Source organism: Zalophus californianus, chromosome 9, assembly GCF_009762305.2.
Source record: "Zalophus californianus isolate mZalCal1 chromosome 9, mZalCal1.pri.v2, whole genome shotgun sequence".
In the NCBI taxonomy this organism is placed as follows: Eukaryota; Metazoa; Chordata; class Mammalia; order Carnivora; family Otariidae; genus Zalophus; species Zalophus californianus.
The window spans coordinates 102,663,805-102,688,089 of NC_045603.1; the positions used below are offsets into that span (position 1 = coordinate 102,663,805).

At 48.2% G+C, this 24,285-nt stretch overlaps 1 protein-coding gene across 3 annotated transcripts in view; it reads left to right on the top strand.

The window, feature by feature from the left end:
• B4GALNT3 (beta-1,4-N-acetyl-galactosaminyltransferase 3) overlaps positions 1-24,285 on the top strand; it is a 96,521-nt gene that overhangs the window by 55,581 nt on the left and 16,655 nt on the right. For all 3 annotated transcript variants that reach the window (XR_003520194.2, XM_035721961.1, XM_035721962.1), the window contains exons 2-5: positions 15,394-15,497; positions 16,520-16,597; positions 23,529-23,624; positions 24,107-24,197. Coding sequence is in view for 2 of the 3 variants with exons in the window: in XM_035721961.1 (XP_035577854.1) it covers positions 15,394-15,497; positions 16,520-16,597; positions 23,529-23,624; positions 24,107-24,197 (369 nt within the window). In the remaining variant the exon portion in view is untranslated. The remainder of the gene's footprint in view (positions 1-15,393; positions 15,498-16,519; positions 16,598-23,528; positions 23,625-24,106; positions 24,198-24,285) is intronic.

Sequence of the window (24,285 nt, forward strand, 5' to 3'; positions counted from 1 at the left end):
TTATTGCCTCTTGGAGATTAACCCATGTAAAATTCCCTGGCAGTGTCAGTGGTTTGGTTAATCATTAAGTAGCTAGTACCACAGTCAAGGAGCTGCCTAATTCATTCATGGACTGAATTAATCTTTCTAACCGAATGGCGGGGGAGCAGGGAGATGAGACAGCTGAAGCTCTGAGAGGTGAAGGGACTTGCCAGAGGTGACACAGATAGAAGGTGGCAGGGCCAGGATTCATTTCTAGATCTTTCTGACTCCGAACACAGTTCTTTAACGCGTATGTGGTCAGCCGCCCGTCCAGAGCCAGGCCAGGCAGCACCATCTCCATCCTAGATGCTCAGTAAACCTAGTTAACGGACTGCTCGTGCAGCTGCCTCTTTCCGTCCCCAGGTCTCTCTTTTTAAAGCTTCCTTCCCACTACGAGCCATTTAGTGCAACCATTATAACTTTAGTAAACAGATCCAAGAAGCCAGTTCAAAACCAATAGCGGACTGTGCCGGCTTTGTGAGAAATCTGGATCTGTTTTGTCCGCTGGTGAGCTCCGGGCAGACCTAGCTCGCTGCCTCCACCCGCTCAAGGGAATATTTGCATTTTACTCCACAAACGGCCTACAACAGGCTCTTTGAAAGATGGAAAGCATATTCCCTTAAGACCCAGGAATGCTAAACAGTTAATAGATTCCCAAGGGTTTTGTGTATTACCAGGATACCGACTACTATCACAGGTCATTAAATATCAAAGTTTACGCTCAGGAAGCCAAAAAATAATCTAAGTTCTCTGAGCCTCACTTGTCTTCACAAGTACTCAAGTAAAAGAATGTTCCCCAAACCATTTGGGTATCACACAGGTAAAACGAGAATCACACAGTCACACGTTTCCCCATGGGAAATGTGGGAAATATTAAACTGTTAGCGGCACGGGGCTCAGGGGTAGTAAGTCTTCCACTTGCTTTTTTAATCTTCGGAGCTTTCTTGTAGCATCAGCTTCTCCAAAGCGCTCTGACTGTTACTTTTTCCTTTTTTGGTAAAGGATCAGAGTAGTCCGCCCGATTTCTGAGCAGTTTTTATCAGCTCATCTCTTTAGCTCTCCTTGAGTTCCTCTTTGATTACCACCAGACCCTGTTGATTGGTTGTTTCACTGAGGTTCTTTGAGCCAGATCAGGCACACAAATTCAGGTTGAGTGACTGGCTTCTTAGCAAAGTCTACTAGGCAAAGAGTGGGTGAGTTGAGCCACTCACTAAACTTCCAGTAGTGCTCGTGATCATGTTGAAAGTTTTCTTTGATTTGCCAAGTTGGTCACTTTCATATTTTTGGCTTTCCCCCCATCTCCATATGTCCTCTATGTGGGGGGATTTCAAAATATATTTGGCTTAGCCGTGATTCTGTGCTCTCTCCACTAATGTGTATGGTTTGGGCCACCAGTCACGTGTGTCCAGGCATGGTGCAGATTGGCCTGCTGGCTCAGGGAATGGGAGTCCTGGAAGAACTTGTTGGGGGGCGGGGGGGTCAAGGGCAGGCAAGGTGGGAGATGGAGGGCCTCAGAATGACCTTTTAATCCTCTCGAGCGTTTGTGCATCTTTAGGCAGTCCTCTTGTTAATCTGGCTATAAATGGGCTCGATAGAGTTGTATGGATCAGTCATGGTTGGCCATTTCGCTAGTGAATTTAGCAAATTTGGGGAGGCTGAGGACAATAGAGGTCTGTAAAACTGATAATTTAGTGTCAAATAAACAATGTGACTGTTTGGCTTGAGTTTCCAGGAAAGATTAACTGTTTCAGACATTCTGTTGCCTTGGTTACACCACATATCCTGATTTGGGGTTCAGAAAATATGGTCACTGACACATCAGATAACCAGTTGATTTAATCAAATACTCATTTTTCTACTTATTGTACTTTTCCCTGTAGACATAGAGCTGGTGCTTTGATTGTATGGGATATAAAAACCATATACTAAATAGTTTAATCATCCATCCTAAGAGTCAATGTTTTATTGCACTTGTGAAGATAAGAGTAGACTGGTAGAAATTCTATGGTATTGATGGAATGACCATATGATCATATTGATGGAATGATCATATTATGACCAATAGTGTCTAAACTAAAGTAGATATTATAATAATGACACTGCAGTCCAGGTAGCAGATTATTTGTGAAGGTAGAAGACAAATAATATCAAGTGAGCTATTGGTGCTTCTACTCAGCCTTTTTCTTTTCTTTCTTTCTTTCTTTTTAAAGATTTTATTCATTTATTTATTTATGCGCGCGAGAGAAACAGCATGAGAGGGGAGAGGGTCAGAGGAAGAAGTAGGCTCCCTGCTGAGCCGGGAGCCCGACGTGGGACTCGATCTCAGGACTCCGGGATCATGACCTGAGCTGAAGGCAGTCACTTAACCAACTGAGCCGCCTAGGTGCCCCTACTCAGCCTTTTACTAATTGAGTCTAAATTTTTTCCTATTCCCAAATATATTTGTCCATTTATTTTAAAAGTAGGTGTTAACCCAGAGAAAAGAGCATTTTTTCCTTCCATGTAGAGTGTTAATAGATAGCATGGCAAAGTAGTATTTAAGGTGCTTATAGTTATAGGTTAAGTATTTTTTAATAATTAGAGAACAGGCGCACCTGGGTGGCTCAGTTGGTTAAGCGTCTGCCTTCGGCTCAGGTCATGATCCCAGGGTCCTGGGATCGAGTCCCACATTGGGTTCCCTGCTCAGTGGGGGGGGGGGGTCTGCTTGTCCTTCTCCCTCTGCCCCTCCCTTGCTCGTGCTCTCTCTCTCTCAAATAAATACTTAAAAAAATAATTAGAGAACAAAATATAATAAAAACAATAAAGGTATTTCAGTGAAATCCATTAATCATTTATTGAACATCTTCCATATTTAAATGTGTGCCTACAGGAGGGTCAAAGCGAAGCGTGATACAGCCTTTGTTTCGGAAAAGCTCAAAAGCCTTCCTTTATAAAACAGTCATAGATTCTGGGAGCATCTGGGCGGCTCAGTCGTTAAGCGTCTGCCTTCGGCTCAGGTCATGATCCCAGGGTCCTGGGATCGAGCCCCGCATCGGGCTGCCTGCTTGGTGGGAAGCCTGCCTCTCCCTCTCCCACTCCCCCTGCTTGTGTTCCTGCTCTCACTGTGTCTCTCTCTGTCAAATAAATAAACAAAATCTTTAAAAAAAACAAAACAAAACAGTCATAGATTCTGGATTTAGAATGGTCTGGACCCAAACTAGCAGGCTCTCAGAAACTCAAGAGAAACTTGTTCCACAGGTTGTCTCTTTAGAGCACCTCACCGTTTCCACAAGAGCGGCTGTGCTCAGTCCTCGGATTCCGAACGACAAAGTGCTACATCAGCACCCCGATACCGCTGTGTGTCTGTTCAGCAGGCTCACAACCTGGGAACAGCGTCACGCATTAGCAGTAGTTCTGTGGTCTGAACGGAAGACTCCTGATCCAGAAGAGAGGAGACCTGGATTCCAGTCCTGGTTCTGCCTCTAACTTGCTTTGCCACCTCAGGCAGGTCCCCAGTCTTCAAGCCTTTGGTGCTGTGCTCTTCCGTTGGAGACTGTTTAGTCTCCAACGGATAATGCATCCAAGACTGTTAGGCTCCAGAAGTGGTGATGTCTAAGCTCCCCCACACGACAACTCTCTCTCTCTCTTTTTTAAAACTGTGGTTAAAATGAATTCGATGGAGTATCACTTTCAAAGTCTCCAACAAATTGATTATTTTACCTCTCTTTCTAAGAAATGTGTTTTGAACATTGTCTCTCGGTATGAGTCTGGAACTTTTCCTGAGGATATTCTAAACAATCAACTCTCCCATCTTTTACATATTCTGTAATGTCTCTTAAGTATTGCAGAACTAACTCCATGTGTGTGTCTCTTGTACTTTCAGCTATCTCTGCATTTTATGTGCCCCTACTTTAAAAATATAATGACTCTCTGACAAATTCCACTTTTATTTTTAAAGATTTTATTTATTTATTTCAAAGAGAGAGAGAGAGAGCACACAAGTTGGCGGGGGGAGCAGCAGAGGAAGAGAGAGAGAAGACTCCCCGCTGAGTAGGGAGCCTGATGTGGGGCTCGATCCCAGGACCCTGAGATCATGACCTGAGCCAAAGGCAGACGCTTAACTGACTGAGCCACCCAGGTGCCCGAAATTCCACTTTTGTCTTAGGAGTAACAGTCAGGGGTGCCTGGCTCGCTCAGTCTGCAGAGCATGTGACCCTTTGACCTCAGGGTCATGAGTTCAAGCCCTAAGTTGGGTGTGGAGCCTACTTTAAATAAATAATTTAAAAAGGGAATAAAAGTCAATTGTTGAGAGTTAAGCTATTTTCACATGGAAAATTCAGAAAATCCCCATGCTATGTCTGCCCCCTCCCTATACCTGTTCTTCTAACAGAGCCGCAGGGGTCTCACCTTTACTCCGCACAACATGCCCCACCCATCCACCACCGCGGGGACACCGGACCTAAGCTAAAACCACTCAGATTCCTCTTTCCTGGGAATTTGAATTCTGAGCAGAGACACACAGAAGGTGTTTGGAGCAGAGTCTTGGGCCGGCTGCTGAGATTCCAGGTCCTACCCTGGTTCTTGGCCTTTCTGGGGCCTGGTTGTGTCATTCTCTCTGGCTCTGTGAGCTACTCTCCAGTCTTTTCCAGACCTCTGGCCTAAGTTAGGAAGGAAGAGAGGGAAGGAAGTAAGACAGGCAGGTCTATGATGCTAACTGGAACAAACTGTAGTGAAGGACCAGTTTTTTCCAGTTTTTGGTTTTAGTTCCCAGTCTGTCACTGACTGATGTGGTCATACTACATTTTGCCAGGATGCAGCCTTCAGAACATCCAAAAATGATCTATATACCATGTTCAGTGAGATGACTCCACTGTCCCATGTTGATGTTCGAACAGGTTCTAAATGCTTGCTCAGAGTTTCTGTACCTATCTCGCTGAGGACTAGCATCAGCACCGAGCTGGAGTTTCTAGGGGCCCAGGAAACTTAACCTCTCTCTGAAGCCAGGATGTGTAAAGCTGCTAATTTCTCCATAGGCTAGTGTACTCGGACAGTTCCTAGGAAAACCCCTACCCCACTCAGAAGTTCTGCTTTTCCTCCTAACTTGTTGGCTGGGATTGCTCCAACCTGATCCCACCCACCCACCCCTCCTCCTCCTTCCACTCACTGTCCCCAGACTTCTTGTATTCTCCATTGAACAAGAAGTTTGCCACCATGTCTCTACTCTGAGGACAGCAGCCTGGACCCCTTGGCCTATCTCTGTAAGAATGAACAAAGTTTTTAGCTGTTTCAAAGAGAGTGCCCTATGAAAGAAAGGAAAGCAGGGCCTCACGCAGGTACGTGTACATCCATGTTCATAGTTGTTGTATTAGCCAAAAGGTGGAAACAACCCAAATGTCCACTGACGGATGGATGGAGAAACAAAATGTGGTCCTATTCATTCAGTGGACTATGGTTCAGCCTTAAAAAGGAAGGAAATTCTAACACATGCTATAACATGGATGAACCTGGAAAACGTGATGCTAAGTAAGCCAGACACAAAAAGCCAAATATTACATGATTCCGCTTATATGAGGTATCTAGCATAGTCAAATTCATAGAGCCAGAAAGTAGAATGGTGGTTGCCAGAGACCTGGGGCAGAGAGGAATGGGGAGTTAGTGTTGAATGGGGACAGAGTTTCAGTCTGGGAAGATAAAAAATTCTGGAGACGGTGGTGGTGGTGGTTTTATAGCAACATGAATGTACTTAATGCCACGAAACACTTAAACATGGTTACGATGGTAAATTTTATGTTAATTATATTTTACCACACACACACACACACACACACACACACACACACACACACACAGATTTGGAAATTAAAGTTTTGAAAAGAGAGAGGGCCCTAAGAGAGCTTTCTTAGAGATAGCTTTGGGTTGTGCCATTGTGAGTGCCCACAGATATTGAGAAAGCCTTCAGTGGGTTAACTTCTTGGAACATCGGGGCCGGTGTGTGTCAGTTCATTCAGGCTCTAGCCCAGAGTTGTAGCCAGAAGACCCCTAAATAGTTCTACGATGATAAATATACCAGGCCCCTCCTGTCACCCTCCTTATCATTCAGTCCGTCAGTCAGTCAGTCAGTCATTCTGTATGCATGAAGTGCCTGATCTCGACAATGGGAATATAAAATCAGACCCAGGTAGTTTAACCCCTCTCTGAAGCAGGGATGTGTTAAAACTGCTAATTTCAGCTGATTTATACAGTGGGAGTACAATGATGAACAAGACCTAGCTCCCGCCAACACAGTGCTAATTTCCAGCCCTTTCCTCGCGTGGACTCCATCAAGAGTGCCACTGAACTCCAGCAGCTGCAGATCTGCACCGTGCCATGATGTGCAGCCCTGAGCCAAGAATCAAAGGCCTAGGCTCCAGCCTGGCCTTAGCACTGGCTTCTGTTAGACATTAAACAAATCTGTTAACCTACCTGTGGGTCTCTGTGTCCCCTCGGCCACACAGAAATGCCTCCCAGGATGGGGGTAAAAGTAAAAATGAGACCAAGAGTGTGAAAGAGCTCTGATACAAAACATGGGCTGGGTTGGTTGTGGTGGGATGGTGATGCAGGGATGGGGGCAAACACAGAACCCAGGCCTCTACCATCAGCTGGTCCAACCTGTGAGGTTGCGTTACAAGGATGTTTTGTGGAAAGGAGGAAAGTAGAGTCCCCGAATTCCTCTCTTTTGTCATCCATGCCTTCCCTGTCCCATTATCACCTCTCCTTCCCCCAAACAGGTCATAACAACCCCAGCTTGGTGTTGGCAAGTCACCTTCATCAGCCCTCCCAAATCCGGCAGTTGGCAGCCCGTCAGATCAGATAATGCATCTGATTGGTTTTCAGGCCTGGTGCAGAAAAGAGATGGGGGCTCAGCAAGATGCTTAAAAAAAAGTGTGTTGTTCTAAGAGGAGACATCAGGTGGAGAGGGGGGTGGAAGGTGTGGCCCCTGACTTCTGTTGCCAAACCCAGTCCCTGTGTGGCCCTAGAAAACTTTCTTGGCTTCCCGGCTCCTCTCTCTCCCTGCTTCATTTGGATCCCATTGTTTTTTTACTCAGCAAACAAAAGGGTGTGTGTAAGATAGTTGTTAAAATTTTTTTTAATGAGTCAAGTGCTTGGGTTTGAAAATAGCTCTCTCGTCTAGAGTCTGTGAGGTTTGGGCAGATATGTACCCTCCTCACTGCCCATGGCCTCAATTTTCTCATGTGTAAAATGGGAATAATATTAATATCTACCTGGAAGGATCTAATGAGTGAATGCTTAGCCCGCTGACTGGCCTGAACGAGTGCACAGATCTTAGCTGTTGTGGGTTTTCTCTGTTAAATGTACTTGGTACTAACCTGTTTAGTGGGTTGAGTGGGTTAATGCATGGAGGAGGGCTTTGTCAACAGTGCTGTTCCCCGCCTAGGTCTCTTTTGGCATTTCACTGTAGTAACCCCACAATCTTCATAGTTAACATAGTTATTATCAAATATTCCCACGTCTCCCCTCTTGTCTCATTAGTTGGCTGGGTGGCACTCGCTCTTCTCTTTGTCAAAGCTCTTCTCCCCTCCTGGTGTTTTTTTCCAGGCTTTGTTTTTTTCCTTCTGGTTCCAGCTCTTTCTTTCTAGAACACCTTCTGTGTGCCTGAAGGTCCTCCAAGACCTCTAACTATGGAAACCACTCCTCTCCCTCAAGGGGCGGGTGGGGCCACCTCCACCTAGTTGGGAAAGAGTTCTGGGATCTTGGGCCTCTACTGCTCCCTCCTCCCACCTGAAAAGAAGTAGAAGAAAGAGCACTGCCTTTTGACTAGCTCCTGGGCTATTGTTCCACTATGGCTCCAACCTGTCAGGGCTTCCGGAAGTAGGCAGTGTCAACCTTCAGGTGCGTCCTGGGGATATTTCTGCTGAAATGACTCCATTGCCATTTTACAGAACCAGAGTTTTCCTGTTCCTGTGCTGCTTCTCCTGAACTCTTTGGGACCCTGAAGACCAGTTCCCCTATCCCAGAATGGTTTGCACAGCATCTTGCCTGAGGTTCCTACAAGTCTGGAAAATCATCAAGCAACATAGCCTAGCTGTCTAATGTGGGTCTGTTTGCATAAAGCAGAACTGGCTTGTACATGCCCTGCATGTGCACACAGGTGTGAGTGCCAGAACACACACACAAGTCCACAGACATGTTGGTTCTCATGTCTTTTTTTTTTTTAATGATTTATTTTTAAGTAATCTCAACACCCATCAGGGGCTCGAACTCACAACCCCGAGCTCAAGAGTCGCATGTTCCGCCCACTGAGCCAGCCAGGCACCCCTCAGTTTGTACCTTTCTATCTATTGCAGCAATTAGCAGAGTTCTGAGTATACAACAAGTGCTCAATACATGCCTGCTGATTTGTTGGTTCACTGATTCATTTATTCACTCTTTCCCAACCTGCTAATTGCTTACTCTTAAGCACCACTAAACATCCTCTTTGAAAGATGCCAGGGAGGGAAAGGATTGTCCCCCATTTTCCTCCATGTTCAGAAGCTTGTCTGTGTCCCAGTCCAGAAAGAAGACTGGAAACAACAAGCCTAGTGGCTTCCATCATGATCTGAGGGACCTTAAAACTACCTAATAAGTGGTCCTTGTCAAGTCCACCAGAGGATGAAAACACCTCTTCAGTTGGCTTGGCTCAGTCTTAGAAGTCCTGGACCCTGTTACCTGTAGATTTTCCTGAACCCATCCTATGGATTGCATCAAGGGTGCTCAGTCAGGATTCCCCTTGGACAGAACTGTGTTTGTGGCTGTAATTGTCCTGTCGATACCGACTAGCAAATGGGGCCTTCCATGTTGTCGGGGTTTTTGTTTTTGTTTTTGTTTTATAATAATGATGATGACGATATCCTAGAGGTGCCTTGGGACCTGGCAAACCTTCTGGGGCCTCTACCGATAAATCCACGGCTCGGGGAATGGAAAGTTACAAGCTAGGCTGCGTGCCGACAGACCCTATGTTCCCGGAGCGGTGGCAGCACCGTAGGAAGGGCATTTGCCCCCTCTAGCTCCTCTCCTCATCTACCCCCTTAAAGTTTTATGCTTGAGTCTGGATGTTTGAGTGAACAGGAAGTACTGAAAGCAGAGCTGAAATGTACAAGCACATACTTGGCACAGCTCTGGTGCCTTCTTTTGGGCCCCCTTTAGGTGGGACCCAACAGGGCAGTAGGGACAGTCCCTTGCGTCTTGCTGGCAAGTCTCAGCTGGCTGGCAGCCAAAACCATTATAGCAGCTCAGGTGCTAACTTGGCAGGGAGCTGGGGAGCAGGGGGCTGTTCTGGTTCCTGAGCTTGGCTCTAAGCGGCAGCAGCTCTGGGGTGGGGGTGGGGGCAGTGGTCGAAGAAGCTCGTCAAGAAGGAGCTGGGGAGACACCTGGACCCCACCTCTCTCCTGGTCCTCGTTACCCGCATTACACACCTGTGCTGTGAGGGAGAGTGAGCAGACTGAGCAAACCACTTCTAATCTTCTTCTGGGCCAACCCCTGCTGGCAGACACAATGCTGGATTGTTTACCTTCATGTTGGGAAGGAAGAGGCTCAGAAACCAGGAAGAGGGGAGCAGGCCTGTATGAAGATGCTTTCATGTCCAATTTTCAGCTGTTTTGGGATACTTGGGTCTCCACACTCCCTCTTGCTTTTCTTTGGCTTATATGGAGAGGCGTTTGTGGCCAAGTTAGAAAAGAGTAAAGAAAGAGTCGGGGGTTGGGGGTTGGCAGGTGTGGGTGGTGAGGCGGAAGTAAGAAGGGAACAGATAGTTTGGTGACTAAGTGAGTGCCTGACACCAGGTGATTATGATGATGGTAGAGGTGGACAGAACCTCTCAAGTGGATTCAGTAGAGACTAGTAGAATTACGGACACAGGCTTTGGTCCTCTTTCACTTACGACCTCTGACTTTCAGCAAGATTTTCTTTTTTTTAAAGATTTTATTTATTTATTTGACAGAGAGAGACAGCGAGAGCAGGAGCACAAGCAGGGGGAGTGGGAGAGGGAGAAGCAGGCTTCCCGCTGAGCAGGGAGCCCGATGCGGGACTCGATCCCAGGACCCTGGGATCATGACCTGAGCTGAAGGCAGACGCCTAACGACTGAGCCACCCAGGCACCCTTTCAGCAAGATTTTTAACCTCTAAGCCTTGTTTTCCTGAAATATTCTATATTTCATTTAATATGAGTGTATATATATATATATATATATATATCGCTATGCCTCACACATCAGTGTTAACTGGTAAGGTTACGTGAATAATAAGTTCTCTTGCATCATGGTGTCACGGGCTGGGAAGGAAAGGTTAAGCCACACAGTTCTGTCTCTGCCACTGGAGCTTTGTGTTTGCCTCAGGGACTTCCTCCCAGGTGATGGTCCCAGGTTTCATCCCTGACTGGCTGTGTCACCACAGATTTCTGGCGGGGGCGGGGGGTGGGGAGGAGAAGGGGGGGTCCAGGCCCTGCTGGCTTCTAGACATAGGGGCTTTGTTCGGCTGAGGACATGTGACTGGCCCTAAAGGGCACTCCAAGGTCAGAGCCACAGAGCCACAGTCTTGCTTTTTTGTCCTAGGACTCAGTGCTGGTTGCTGACATTTGTGGAACCGTGCCCTGGGTGGCACAACGTCGCATTCCCTTGGCAAACTCTTGTCCTCTGGATTCATCACCTCTTCTCTGGACAGATGCTGGACTTCTGAGCAAATCCTCTGCATTCGCCCTGGATCTTTGGGTCCCTTACATCTGATGGAGCCGGTGGGACCAGCCCTCCTAGGCTCCTCCTTCAGCCCGACCTTCCCACTGCCCTGGAGTGGGGTCCGGGTCAGTCTTCTTCCCGTCTTGCATTACTTGACATTACTCTCAGCTCCACCTCTCCCGGGGACACCCCAGCCTAGGCTCCCCTGCTTAAGTAAATGCCCAGGTCAGAGTCTTCAAATCATTCTTGATTCCTCTCCTCCTATCCAATCCATGAGCAAAGCGTGTCAGCTATCCTTAAAAAATCTATCCAAAAGATGCCCAAGCCACACGAGGGACTTCCTTTCCTTCTGGTGTAAATATCCCTGTTGACCACATGACACCCTGCCAAGGGAATCAGGCCAGAGGTCAGGAAAAAGGAATGCAAGTTTCAGACCTGCCACATTGTGATGAATAATAAAATCATAAACTGCAACCTGTTTATTGCTGATTATGTGCCAGGTACTAAGTCCTTTACGTGGATTATCTTATTCACTGTGTGACCTTGGGCTGATGACTTCACTTGTCTGTTTCTGCTTTTTCATTTCTAAAATGGAGATGACAACAGTCCACGGGGAGGTTGTGAGGATCCAGTGAAATAATGTACGTGAGAGTCTTTGAAAAAAGCACCAAAGGATATATGTATCCCATATTTTCAGCAAAGAGCCAACATGATCATCTTCAGGCCTTTGAAGAGTTCACATTGCACCGAAGAGAGATGTTGGCAAAATTCCAGCTGATGGTGAATTTGATAGCCCGGCTTTGTGAGGGCAGAATGTGAGGCCCATGGTGGTGCTTTATCTGTCACCTGAGATCAGGGTGTCTGTCTCCTGGCACAAATGTGACACCTGTTGCAGGAGAAACAGGCCCTGGCAGCTGGCACTCTGGGAGGAGAGGTCTGGCCAGGAGCAGGAGGAGTTCACTTATCAGAGGGCAAGTGACAAGTGTCAATAGTTGAATCAGCACATTCTTTAGCTCCAGGTTCCCCCAGGGGCCTGAGCAATGCCTGGGGATCCATTGGCAGGGTTAATACAGAGGCAAAGAAACAGGAAGAGGAATTACCAGATGCCCAGCACACTGCTTGATGCCTGATATGCACTCAGTGAATGTTCACAGGGGGGATGGATGGGCAACGGGGAGGAATGGACGAGAGGCGTTTGTCATCCATTGCTCTGCTTCCGCTGAGTCCCTGCTGGATCACAGTCCACTTCTCTAGTCAGTAAGTAGAGAGAAAGAGGAGAGTAAGAACTACTGGCCGTTTGCGGTTTACAAGATTGTAAAGGGGCTTGAACTCATATCTGACTCCCAGGTCTGGAACCCCAAACTCATTGAGGAAGGAGTGCTTACTGAATACTTACAGTGTGTCAGATACTTGCTTAAGCAGTCACCATTTATAAGTGGTAGTTAGACAATTAGGTCTGACTCTAAAGCCTTGCTTGTCTTTCTCCTCTACTCTGAAGTCTGCAAAGGGAATTTCCTACTCCTGAACTTACTAAAGGCTGGGCTGTTGACTACCCCAGTCTCTTAAGTATCTCAAAGCCATCTCGACACCTGGGACCAGGTGCAGGGCCTGGTTGGGTTTAACCTCACCTATATCACCGCCCCCCCCCCCCCCGCCCGCCCAATCCCCACCAGTGGATTTGTGCTTGTTTACTGAGAGAACCACCTCTTATCTTCTTATACAGAGAAATAGAGCCAGACACTAGTTAAAGGTGATTAAAGGCAGATTTTATTCAGTACTATCATGATATAGGAAAGAGACCTCAGGAGAGAACTGAACTCAATTCGGAATACAGCAAAGACAGCTGGGGATTTATAGCCAGCAAGCAGAGTGAGGGGGCCAGGAGATGGAAAATTACCCAGAGGAGACATCTGGGTAGGGGGATTCTTGCTGCTAAACTGGCCTAACAGTATTCTTAACCAAAGGCAGGTTGAGGACTTAAACATCAAGGCTGGGAAGATGAAGAATTGATCAGGTATCAAAGATGGTGGAGATTCCTACTAAAAAGACTTAATAGGATTATTCCTCAACACTGGGCTGGGCCAGCCAAGCACAGGGCCCAAGGACAAGGCCTGCTCAGAAGGAGGGTTCAGAAGAGCCTGTCTAAAATTTGGTCAAGGAGAGAGTCTTCATCACTTTCCAGCAAATGCCAGGGATAGTTCCCTGACCTTGGGTTGTCTCACTTTGATGTGACTTCCAAGAGTCAAATAATTTTTCTGGTGCTGAAAACTAGTCTATGAGAAAGAATTGCATCTGAGACATACTGTAACTCCCATGGATAGGGGAAGTAGTGTTTTTATTATTATTTCCTCACAACTTTGTCTAGAAGTAGATGGCTTGTAGTTGTAAGAGCAAAGTAAAGGAAGAGACAACCCAATCATTCAGAGGCAGAAGCAAGGCAGAGCCTCCCCACCCCACCCCACCATGTGACTCATTCATCACCCAGGCACCTGAGCTCCCCAACCACTAGCCAACTGCTCCCTGGACTTGGGAAGGGTGGGGGCTCTTAAATAGGATGTGCCTGAGTCAGGATTAACAGATGAGCAAACAGCTCTCTCCTGAGCTCATCCAGAAATGCAGGGTGTAGGTCTGGGAGCATTCTTTCTCTTCCTCCCGCCCATATCCTCACCTCACTTCACTGGCCCCAGAATCTGGCTTCCCCAGGACATCCCCCTGCACTGAACTAGTCTGACCTGTTCCCGCCTGCCAGCTGGCCAGCCATGGAAACAGGAGAGACCTTGATGGCAGAGGGATAAACCTGCAGAAGTCCCCATAAACATAACATGAGCAGAGGTTTAATGTCTGTGCAGAAACCCAGAGGCACAGATCCCTAGCTGAGGCCTCTGCCCCTGGGACTCTTCAAAGTTTGTGTCAAAAAGTGCCCACAGGGGAAAATGTAGGCGGAATGAGAAAACACTGGCTCATGAGACAGGGAGGCTCTCTGTTCTGATCGTGGCTTCAAAACAAGTCACTCTGTGACTTTAAACTCTGCGCTGCTCTTTCCCCATCTGTAAAATAGGGGTAGTCAGACCTGGCCTATCTCACAAGTCTTTTAATTACTTATTTTATTTATTTGAGGGGGGGGCACACGCATGCATATGCGGGGGAGGGGCAGAGGGAGAGAGGGAGAGAACCTCAAGCAGACTCCATGCTGAGCGTGGAACCCGATGCAGGGCTGGATCTCATGACCCTGAGACCATGACCTGAGCTGAAATCAAGAGTTGGACGCTTGGGGCGCCTGGGTGGCTCAGTCGTTAAGCGTCTGCCTTTGGCTCAGGTCATGGTCCCAGGGTCCTGGGATCGAGCCCCATGTCAGGTTCCCTGCTCCGCGGGAAGCCTGCTTCTCCCTCTCCCACTCCCCCTACTTGTGTTTCCTCTCTCGCTGTGTCTCTCTCTGTCAAATAAATAAAATCTTTAAAAAAAAAAAAAAGCGTTGGACGCTTAACCGACTGAGCCACCCAGGCGCCTCTCTCACAAGAATCGTATTACAAGACTCAGATGAGATAATTCCTGTGATATGCTTAGTAAGCACTAAAGGGCCACATCAAACAGAACTGGAAGAAAAGCATCCCCCTACCCACCACAGTCCCCCTCCTGGAGTCAGTTACATAAACACTCCCACAAAATGGTGGTGTCCACCTTTTGTTGGCCACATTCATACATTGAGCTCTTTCCTCTGTGTCTGGTTGGCTGTGTCTCGACTGGACTCACATCGGGGTTCATGACATCTGCTCTGGGTCAGCTATTGGCTCCCAGCGGTCAGTGAGCATGAGTCTGACTCCTCTTGTGCAGCACCCACCACCCTGGGAGCATCTTGATGGAGCTGTTGGAGACAGGGTAGTAGCCCAGTGGGGGATCTGGACATTTGGGTGCCAGTCTTAGCCTTGTCACTATTTGCTAAGTGAGCCGAGAGAAGTCATTTGGCCGGCTGGGGTCCCATTTTCCTCACCTGAAATGAGGACCAGATGACCTTGAAAGCCTCTGCTAGCCTAGGTCCTGATCGTCTATGATTTGGGTTCATGGCCAGTAGTGGTTTGGTTTCACATATTCAAAGTCTGACAGTCATGCCCAAGTGGCCTCCTTGACACGTGGGGGGCTCTGACCCCTCAGTGTGTGGCCGTGCTGACCCCTGAACCTTGACTCCCGCAGCCTCACCCTCAGCACAGCGCTCTGCTTCTTGACTCTTTGCTGGCACCCCAACAGTTTCTCCCTGGATGCGGAGGAAGGGGACCGAGCTGGAAAGGGAGCAAGCTTAGTTTCACTGCCTTCACAACCTTTTCCCCACAGCAGTTTTGGGGAGAAATCAGCCTCAAAAGGCAACTGGGGAAGACTCAGCCTGTAGTGCTGCACACACTCCATGGACAAATGGACGTGTTTCATCTTCACCTAGCCTGGCTCCTTCTCTGATTATGGAAGACAGCAAATTTTAATGTGCTAGGAGCTCTTTTCCTCTCCCTCTGCACTACTGACCTTGGCCAAGGTTGTAACTATCTCCCGACCCTCCTCCCACTTCATGCCCACCATAGGAAGAGGTATGAAGAGCTGCAGAAGAGAAGAAGCTTAACTCTTTTATTCCCCCCAAGTCTTACAGACCTATGAGGTCTTCATATTCTGTTGACCTTGTTTCTCTCTTCGGTCCCTTCCATAGGATATGGCAGCTGGCGAGAACTGGCCAAGGCTCTGGCCAACAGGAACATTCCGGCTGTGGATCCAAATCTCCAGTTTTATCATCCCCAGAGGCTGGGCCCCAAGGTATGTGGTGGGGCCAGCCCATTTTCTCTTACTAGTGCATTAACATGGGTCCTCACCTGTCCGTGACCTTATTAAGGGAATCCCCTACTTTTCTGTGGTAAGAGGGCTCAAGGAGAGATTTGCTGGAATTGTACTCGGATATCACAGGATCTTGTTAGCTGGGTGGATAGAGATGTCCATCCTGCCCTCCTCAAAGCCTTCCTCAGGCAGCTCAAGAGGCCCAGAATTGAACTGTTCCAGGCATGTGGTCTTCATCTTAAAGGGCTTAAAGCAGAACCATCACATCCTGCATCTTGCAGGCCTGAGGCCTAGGCTGGTGCCTTAGTGATAATCCCAGATGCTCACTGCTAAGAGAGATGATGAGGTAGACATCATATATAGCTGCACATGGCTGGGGGACAGATTTGGAATGGAGCATTTTTTTCTATAGTGTCTCTTGGGCCAGTCGTCCCTAGGGAGGTAGGAGGAGCTCTGGATGGGAACTGGGGAAATTGGGTTCTAATTCAGTTTGGAACCCTAAGATTGAGCCTCTGAGCCAAGAAGAGACATGGATCTCCAAGGCTGGAGCAGAACCAAACTGAACCCATGAACCTACATGGTAGGGAGGGGAAGGCCTGCGATGTCCCCAGGGAGCTTCCCCTTGTCAGGACAAATGAGTGACAGACCTGGGCAGAGTCCTGGGGGGGATGTAGACGAAGACTGAGGCAAGTTCCTGTTCTCAGAACACTGATCGATTTAGAAATTATTTTTCCAAAAAGAAAAAAAGAAAGAAAAAATGTTTTTAGCCATATGGGAAGACAGAAAATTCAGGAAAGTAAAAGAACCTTAGGAGAGTATGCATTGACGAAACCATAAGGGGGTGTCTTTCTGAGGGATACAGGGTGAATCATAAATGGGAGTGTCTCTTATTGATAAGCTTCCCCAGTGGCAGGGTCTCCTGGGCCTCTGCCTCCCCATAGGCACTTTCAAGGGGCCCCCAATCCTAATATTCCCACCCAGTTCATTCTTCATTCTTCTACCAGGACCAAGATGTGGAGCAAGGTGAGAGTGGTAACTACAGCTACCTGAAATGGAATAAGCCTGTCCCCTGGCTCTCGGAGGTAAGGGATTTGTCACTGTCCCTGTTCTTGGAGATGGTCAAAACATAGTTTTCACAGATAATTCCAGAGACCACAGAAAATATTCTTCTAGTGATTGTTATTAAAAATCTTCACCTAGGGGCACCTGGGTGGCTACTTGGTTCAGCGTCTGACTCCTGATTTTGGCTCACATCAGGATCTCAGGGTCAAGAGATTGAGCCCTGAGGTTGGGCTCTGCGCTGGGCTTGGAGCCTGCTTAAGATTCTCTCTCCCCCTCTGCCCGTCTTCCCCTCCCCAGCCCCCTAGCACTTGCATACACTCTTGCCCTCTCTTTTCCCCCTTAGCCCCCCAGAATTTTTTTTCACCTAATTTGGAAAAAAAAAAAAAGGTCTTCAGGCTCATTCAGTTTTCTTCTTTTAGAGAAGGAGAGCATTTGCTCTGAGCCTATTGTGTGCTGGTTTTTGCATATCATCCCTTATCAGTTTTATGACCTTGTAAGATAGTATCATTGTCCTCATTTTTATAAGTGAGAAAAACAGAACTCAGGAAAGCCACCTGACTTTCACATCCACATCATTCTTAAAGATAGGCTTCCCAAACTTTCTTGGACAGCAAGTCTCATAAGGTATTCCAGGAAGAAAGGAGCCTGTTGTTAAATAAGGCATAAAAACTATATACTACATCCACTTCTTGGAAATACACATTCACATAGGAAAGGTTCTGAGAAGTTCTGTAGTGAGCTGTTTAACTTGGTTTATTTAGCTCAGCAGGTACCAAACCTATGTGTCTCCTGCCTTGTTTTTTTTCCCCATGAAATATCTCTTAATATTCTATGAAACTAGTGTTTTGAGGAAAATACTCTAGGAAACAATGCTTTAGAAAACTTTTATAGGAAGTGGTTAAACATGTGAATAAGAGTTGCTATGATACCTTTCACTTATATAGGATCTGAAAGATTCCTTTTCTTTAGGTAAATAAACTGAGGCGCAGAGAGGTTAATTAACATGCTCAAGATTACCTTGAATAAATGCTTATGCTGAGACCCCATAGTAGCATGGTTCTTTGGGGGTGAAAATTTTAAATTTGGGCTGCATATTTGACAACTTGCCCATAACCCAGTGCCTTTTAGTCCTGAGACCTGTGGACATGTATTATTTTTTTTGGCTGGGTGGTATTGGCCAGCCCACACTGTCTTTATCCATACCTATCACAGATTGAGCTCTTCAGCCTGCATGATTTTATTTCCAATCCACCTATTTGCTGTGGGGCAGGAGAAGAGGAGGTAGCATCGTGCTAAATACGATGTTAGGTTATTCACGCCGTGAAACTGCCTCTGTTTAAAGCCCTGAGAGAGGGCACATTACAACACTGGCACAGCTGTACTAGGTGATGTCATCAGGTGATTACGCCCCACCCCACCTGGAGTGTTTTGAAAAGAGGGTGCCTTAAAGACCATTGATCCCATGATCTAGCCTTCAATCTTTTGAGGACAGTTGGGATCATTTTCCTTTCTTTTTGTTTTTTTTTTTAAAGATTTTATTTATTTATTTTAGAGAGAGAGCGGGGCAGGTTGGGGGGGAAGGGGCAGAGAATCCCAAGCAGACTCTGTGCTGAGCAAGACGTTGGACCCGATCCCACAACCTGAGCCAAAATCGTGAGTCCAGCACTCAACCGACTGAGCCACCCAGGTGCCCAGATCGTTTTTTCTAAAGATTATGGCTGTATAACATTCTGCATTTATTTTTTTTTAAGATTTTATTTATTCATTTGAGACACAGATATACAGAGTGAGAGAGCATGAGCAGGGGGAGAGGCAGAGGGAGAGGGAGAAGCAGGCTCCCCGCTGAGCCAGGAGCCCGATGTGGGGCTCGATCCCAGGACCCTGGGATCATGACCTGAGCTGAAGGCAGACGCTTAACCATCTGAGCCACCCAGATGCCCCCATTCTGCCTTTATTAATCATTAATTTCCCCACTTTTTTTTTTGGCCAATCAAGGATGGAAATATTATGAGATTAAAACAGTGAACAAATAGTAAATAGTGATTAAAATAGGATTAACTTTTTAAAGAAAGTGTTGATGTTTTAATAAGTGTATATGGCCTTTTGGTGATAAATGCCTGATTTCCACTGACTTTTTTTTTTTTTAATATTAAAAGTAGCTTTACCAGGATGCCAGGGTGGCTCAGTTGGTTAAGTGTCTGCCTTCCGCTCAGGGCTCAGGTCAAGATCCCAGGATCCTGCTCAGTGCAGAGCCTGCTTCTCCCTCTCCCTCTGCCCTTCCCCCAGCCCGTGCTCTCTCTTGATTTCTCTCAGATAAATAAATAAAATCTTTTTTAAAAAAAGTAGTTTTTACCAAAAAAAATCTTACAAAATCCTCTTTACAATCTTCATAGATCTTCAGGGAATCACTGATCCAATCATCTTATTTCACCAACAAAGAAAACAAGGCCCCTTTGAAAGGCTATATAACTAACATTTGCAGCCACAGAGCTGCGTGGTGATCCCTGCCCCCACCACCGGTGCTTCTCTGCTCCTATCTCCTTACCTGTCTCCTGCCCTTTTTTTTTTTTTAAAGGTTTTATTTATTTATTTATTTGACAGAGAGAGAGAGACAGCGAGAGCAGGAACACAAGCAGGGGGAATGGGAGAGGGAGAAGCAGGCTTCCCGCGGAGCAGGGAGCCTGATGTGGGACTCGATCCCAGGACCCTGGGATCATGACCTGAGCCGAAGGCAGACGCTTAACGACTGAGCCACCCAGGCGCCCTGTCTCCTGCCCTTTTGACAGACAGCTTCAGCAGGTTAATGATACATGTTATTTACTGAACATCTAGCTGTCAAGAGCTGTCAGGTGGTTCTGTTATCCCCCTTTTGCAGGTAATGGCTCAGAGAGGGGTTAACTCGTTCACTTCCTCCAGGTGGCATCACTAGGACACAGCCCTGCCCTGAAAGTGAGCAAGGACAGAGGATAAGAAAGCTGTCAATGAATGGTCTCTTCTTTGTCTCCCTGCCCCAGTCTTTAGCCAGCAACACAGGGTCTCTGAGGCCAGAAGTCACTCTGGAAAGCTAAGCAGCCATAGGCATTCTCTTTGCTGTGTCATAGAGACTGTCAGAGTGGACAGCTGTGGGACTGGGCTTCACGGGGTAACTGCCTTCAAAAACTTATTCATGGCACCCCAAATCATAAAACTCTAGTTCACAAACCCCACTGATTAACAAAGCTCAATGCCAATTTATTCATTTGCATCCATTGACCAAAACACTGTCTGATGCTCAGGATGTTCCATCTGGAAAACAAGAAAGAAATTTGGTAAATCCAAATAAGATCAAAGCAAGTCAGCCTTTCCCTGGCTTTGGTGAGCTGCTGTCTCTTGATGAGAGGGCTGAGACCCAAAATCTTCTTCTCAGGCTTACCTTTTTTTTTCCGTGACAATTTTATTGAGATGTAAATTAAATACCACATAAGTCATTCATTTAGGGTGTGTAATTCAATAGCTTTTACTAGATTCATAGAGTTACGCACCCATAACTGTTAATTTAGAGCACTTTCATTACCATAGAAAGAAACTCCATACCCGTTAGCCATCACCCCCCCATCCCACGAGCCCTACACAAACAATAATCTACTTTTCTCTTTTTAAGGAATGCTTTTTTTTTTTTTTTTACTTTTTATGATTTTAATTAGGCTCCATGCCCAACATGGGGCTTAAACTCACGACCCTGAGATCAAGAGTCACATGCCCTCCTGACTGAGCCAACCAGGGTGCCCAGTAGTCTACTTTTTGTCTCTCTAGCTTTGCCTGTTCTGGTCATTTCATATACATGGAATCCGACAATGTGACCATTTGTGTCTGGTTTCTTTCACTTAACATGACGTTTTCAAGGCTCGTCCATGCGGTCGCCTCTACCAGCACTTCGTTTCTTTTTATGGTTGAGTACTGTTCCATTGTGTGGCCGTACCACATTTTATTTACCCACTCTCGAGTGTACTTTCTGTGATCGGCTCCTGTGTCTCCTGGGGGCAGAGGTGACTGCTCCTGCCTTCATGCCATGTGCCCCTGACCCTTCTGCAATAGCCCCTGGCACAGGTGACACCGATTGTTAACACGTCTCTCTCCTTGGAGGACCACATCTCCTTGCATCTCTAACTGGTCCAAGGCAGACATTCGGCACTTATCGAATCAATGAAGGAACATACGGTTACGAGCTTAGCTTCTGCAAGCATTTGTTCATTAAAATAATTAAGATGTTCTGGAAACACAGAGGAGGGAAGCTATTAACTCTGGTGAGGAAGTCAGAGAAGGCTGAGCCAGCGTTTGCCAGGTGGGGGAGAAAGGAAAAGGCCCTCCCACCGGGGAGTAGTGTTTGTAAAGCCGTGGAGAGGTGAAGGAGCGGGACAAAGACAGGGAGATGGGTGTGGGTGCCGTGCAGGTGCATGACAGGGAGTGGCAGGTGAGGCTGGGAAGATAGGTCAGTTGAAAAGACCTCACATGCCAGGGTGAGGTTTTGTTCTGAAGCCTTTTGGGAGTCTCCTGAGGTTTGAAGCCGCAGAGTGACACGATCAGGTCTATGCTTTAGTAAGACAATCTTGCAGGCAGTGTGAAGAATAAGTGGAGGGAGAGAAGCTTCCTTCCAGTGAGGAGGCTCTACAGCAGGCCTGGCAAGCCCAGTGGGGCCTGGTAGAGGCAGTGTTGTGGGAATGGAAGACAGTGGACATTCCTGTCTGAGGACCCACCAGGCTGGCCTTCCCCTCCTGCATCCATACTCCCCACTTCCACAGGGTTAATTGCTGTGTGTTTTGGGGGAGTCAGTTTACCTTTCTGGGCCTCAATAATCTGACCTCTAAAATGAGAGGGTTCCAACAAGTATTTTCTCCACTACTTACGACTGGAAGTTCCAAATCCGTCATTGGCCAAATCTGGTGATAGGAGTAACCTGTGTCCTTCCCTGGGCCTTAGCCCCTGCTGGACAATGGAGAGAGTGGGCAAAGGGCAGGCTGATGAGCTGGAATCCCTCATCCCTGCCAGATACAAAATCTCCAAAACTTGGAGAGACGCAAATCCTGGTGGGGGTTGCCAGTCTGGGCCTGGGAGGAAGATGGTGCCCACTGGTCCTGCAGAGACCCCCGCCTACAGCCTGAGAGTGGATGAAGCATGGTTTGAAGGCTACTGTGATGCCGAGTGAGGGCCTAGACCTCAGAGGAGAGGGCTAGTCCTCTTCCTACACCCTCATGTCCCCTGCCTTCCATTCTCCAGAGCATCTCAAGCTACCCTTGCTGTAGCAAGCAAGGCCCTAAGTGGGAGGCAGGAGGTGGCCAGCCCAGTTCCTTCCTTTTTCCCTCCTTCCTCTGCCCAACCCCCCCCCCCCCCCCCCCGTGGCCTCTGGCCTCCTGGCTGAATAAAACAGATTTCTCTGGTGGCATGCCCTCCCTCGGCAGTTTGCTGTGGATCTGAGCACACTGCCCTGAAAGTCTCCCGGAGGGGGGGCTTAGAAGAGGTCATTTGTAGGAGACAACTGAGTCTTGTAAACTGGATTTAAGGAATTTCCCCAGAAATAGCACAATGTCCCCATTCTTTCCTTCCAAGAAGCCTCAGCCCGCCCGCCTACCCAGCCCACATTCTCTCTCCCACCCATCCCAGCCCCCCACTCATATTCCCTGGTGGAATGGCTGCTTCCCAAGGCAGCTTTGACCAGGCCAGTGTGCCCAGGAAGTGCCAGGCTGCTGAAGGGACGGGGAGTGACAGGCTCTCTTGTGTCCTTTCTGGATCCAGCTGTGGGGTCCTGTTTCCTCAGAGGCCGCACCTCAGATCTTTGGCATTCGTGTGCAGGACTTCTCCCCTCCCAACCATCTGTCCCTCCAGATCGCTCGCTGAAGACCTTGTGCTACTTCCTTTTATCTGGGCTTCCAGTCTGGGTGTCCCTTCTTCCTCTGTTTTCCTCAGGGCAGCTCAGATTTTGATATCTGATGGGCCACAGTGGGGAGGGAAGGGCAGGGCCTGTTTGTATAGAGTAATTGAGGCCCCACCTCCCACAACCTGGAGATTAAGCTGGGGGGAGGGGGAGGAGAAAATTGCTGAGATGGGGTAATCTGAAACTCTTTGTCAGGATAAATCGGGACGGGATCCCCACGCTTCCCCTCCCCTCTCAAACGCCCAGCACTTCCACCCACTCAGAGCACTGGCTCTAAGGCCCTCTCTTCTGAAGGGGGCCCTCTGCCTCTGGCCTCCAAGCTCAGTCTCTGCCCACCGATGCCACAGCCAAGGAGGAGAGAGCATACATCCTCTGCTCCTAGCTTCCCAGGGCTGCCCAAGTCCCAGGCGCCTGGGTAGTCATGCCAGGAGAGGCCCGCGCAGAGCGGGAGAGAGGCTTCCAGCTCCTAAGGGAGCAGTCCGAGGCTGTCCTGCCGGATGGGGCCCCCAAAGACCTCCTGCAGCGCTTTCCCAGCTGCTTCCCCACAAGGGGAGCCAGAAGCATGAAGACTACTGGGTAGATAAGGTTTCACCAGCAGACAGCTGTGGAGCTTACTATTAGGCAGAAGGGGAAGGGGAGGGGAGGAGAGCAAGTCTTTAGCTCAAACCCCAGGCTGGCCCTCCTTCCAGTTCTTTCGGTCATCTCTGCCTTTCTGTCATGGCTATTACTGCCCCTTGCCTGGGGAATGCAAACCACCCCCTCCCGGCATGGAAAGAGCTGGGACTGCGCGCGCGCACAAGCATGGCCAAAAGAACAGACCCAGGCTTTAGGGCCAAGCAGTGGGGATGAGGCTGGAGAAAGAGGCCTTGGGTGTGAGGATGGGATGGGACTGAATTGGACCGTGACCTTCAGTAGTGAGAGGAACACCCGGGCTGGGGCTGCGGCGGCCCGGGCATCGTCTATGCACCCGGCGTCCTCAAGCCGCGGGCCGGACGGGTGCCGGGGCGCTCAGACTCACCTGCTTGCTTCTCTGCCCCGTACAGTTCCGGGGCCGCGCCAACCTGCATGTGTTTGAGGACTGGTGTGGCAGTTCCATTCAGCAGCTCAGGAGGAACCTCCACTTCCCACTGTACCCCCATGTGAGTGTTTGCTGGGTGCGCCTCTTTTCCCTCCCTCGGCCCACTCCTGTGTCTCATCTCCCTCTGTCTTCTGTCTTCTTCATCTGTCCTGGCTTCTTTTCTGGTTCATTTCCTTTCCTTTATATCTTGGGTCCTCTTTTCTTCTGCCCACAGTTGTTACTCTTGCTCCCTTCCCAAGGATTCCTTTGAGTTCTCTGCCATCTTCTGCATCATTTCAGCTTCAGGCTCTCATTGTACCTCATGATACAATTTAGCCAGAACCACCACGTACATTTGGGCTGGTTGTGCACTGTACAAGGTCACATGAACAAAGAAGCAAGTGGGAGTGGAAATCCTGCCTACACTCCACTCACCAAGCCATGCCCCAGTCCCTCCTGTCTCCCTCCCCACCTTGGTCTTCCCACCAGCCCTGAGTGGACCAATTGCTTGAGTTTCCTCTTCCCTCTTCTGGGTAATGGTTTCCCTCCCCTTTCTTGGCATAGATTCGCACAACCCTGAGGAAGCTGGCCGTGTCCCCCAAATGGACCAACTATGGCCTCCGCATCTTTGGCTACCTGCACCCCTTCACCGATGGTGAGGCCGGCCCCAAAGTCCCATCCTCCTGCTTCCTGCTCCACGTTCTTTATGGTACCCAGAGAACATAAGCCTGTAGTTGAGAAGT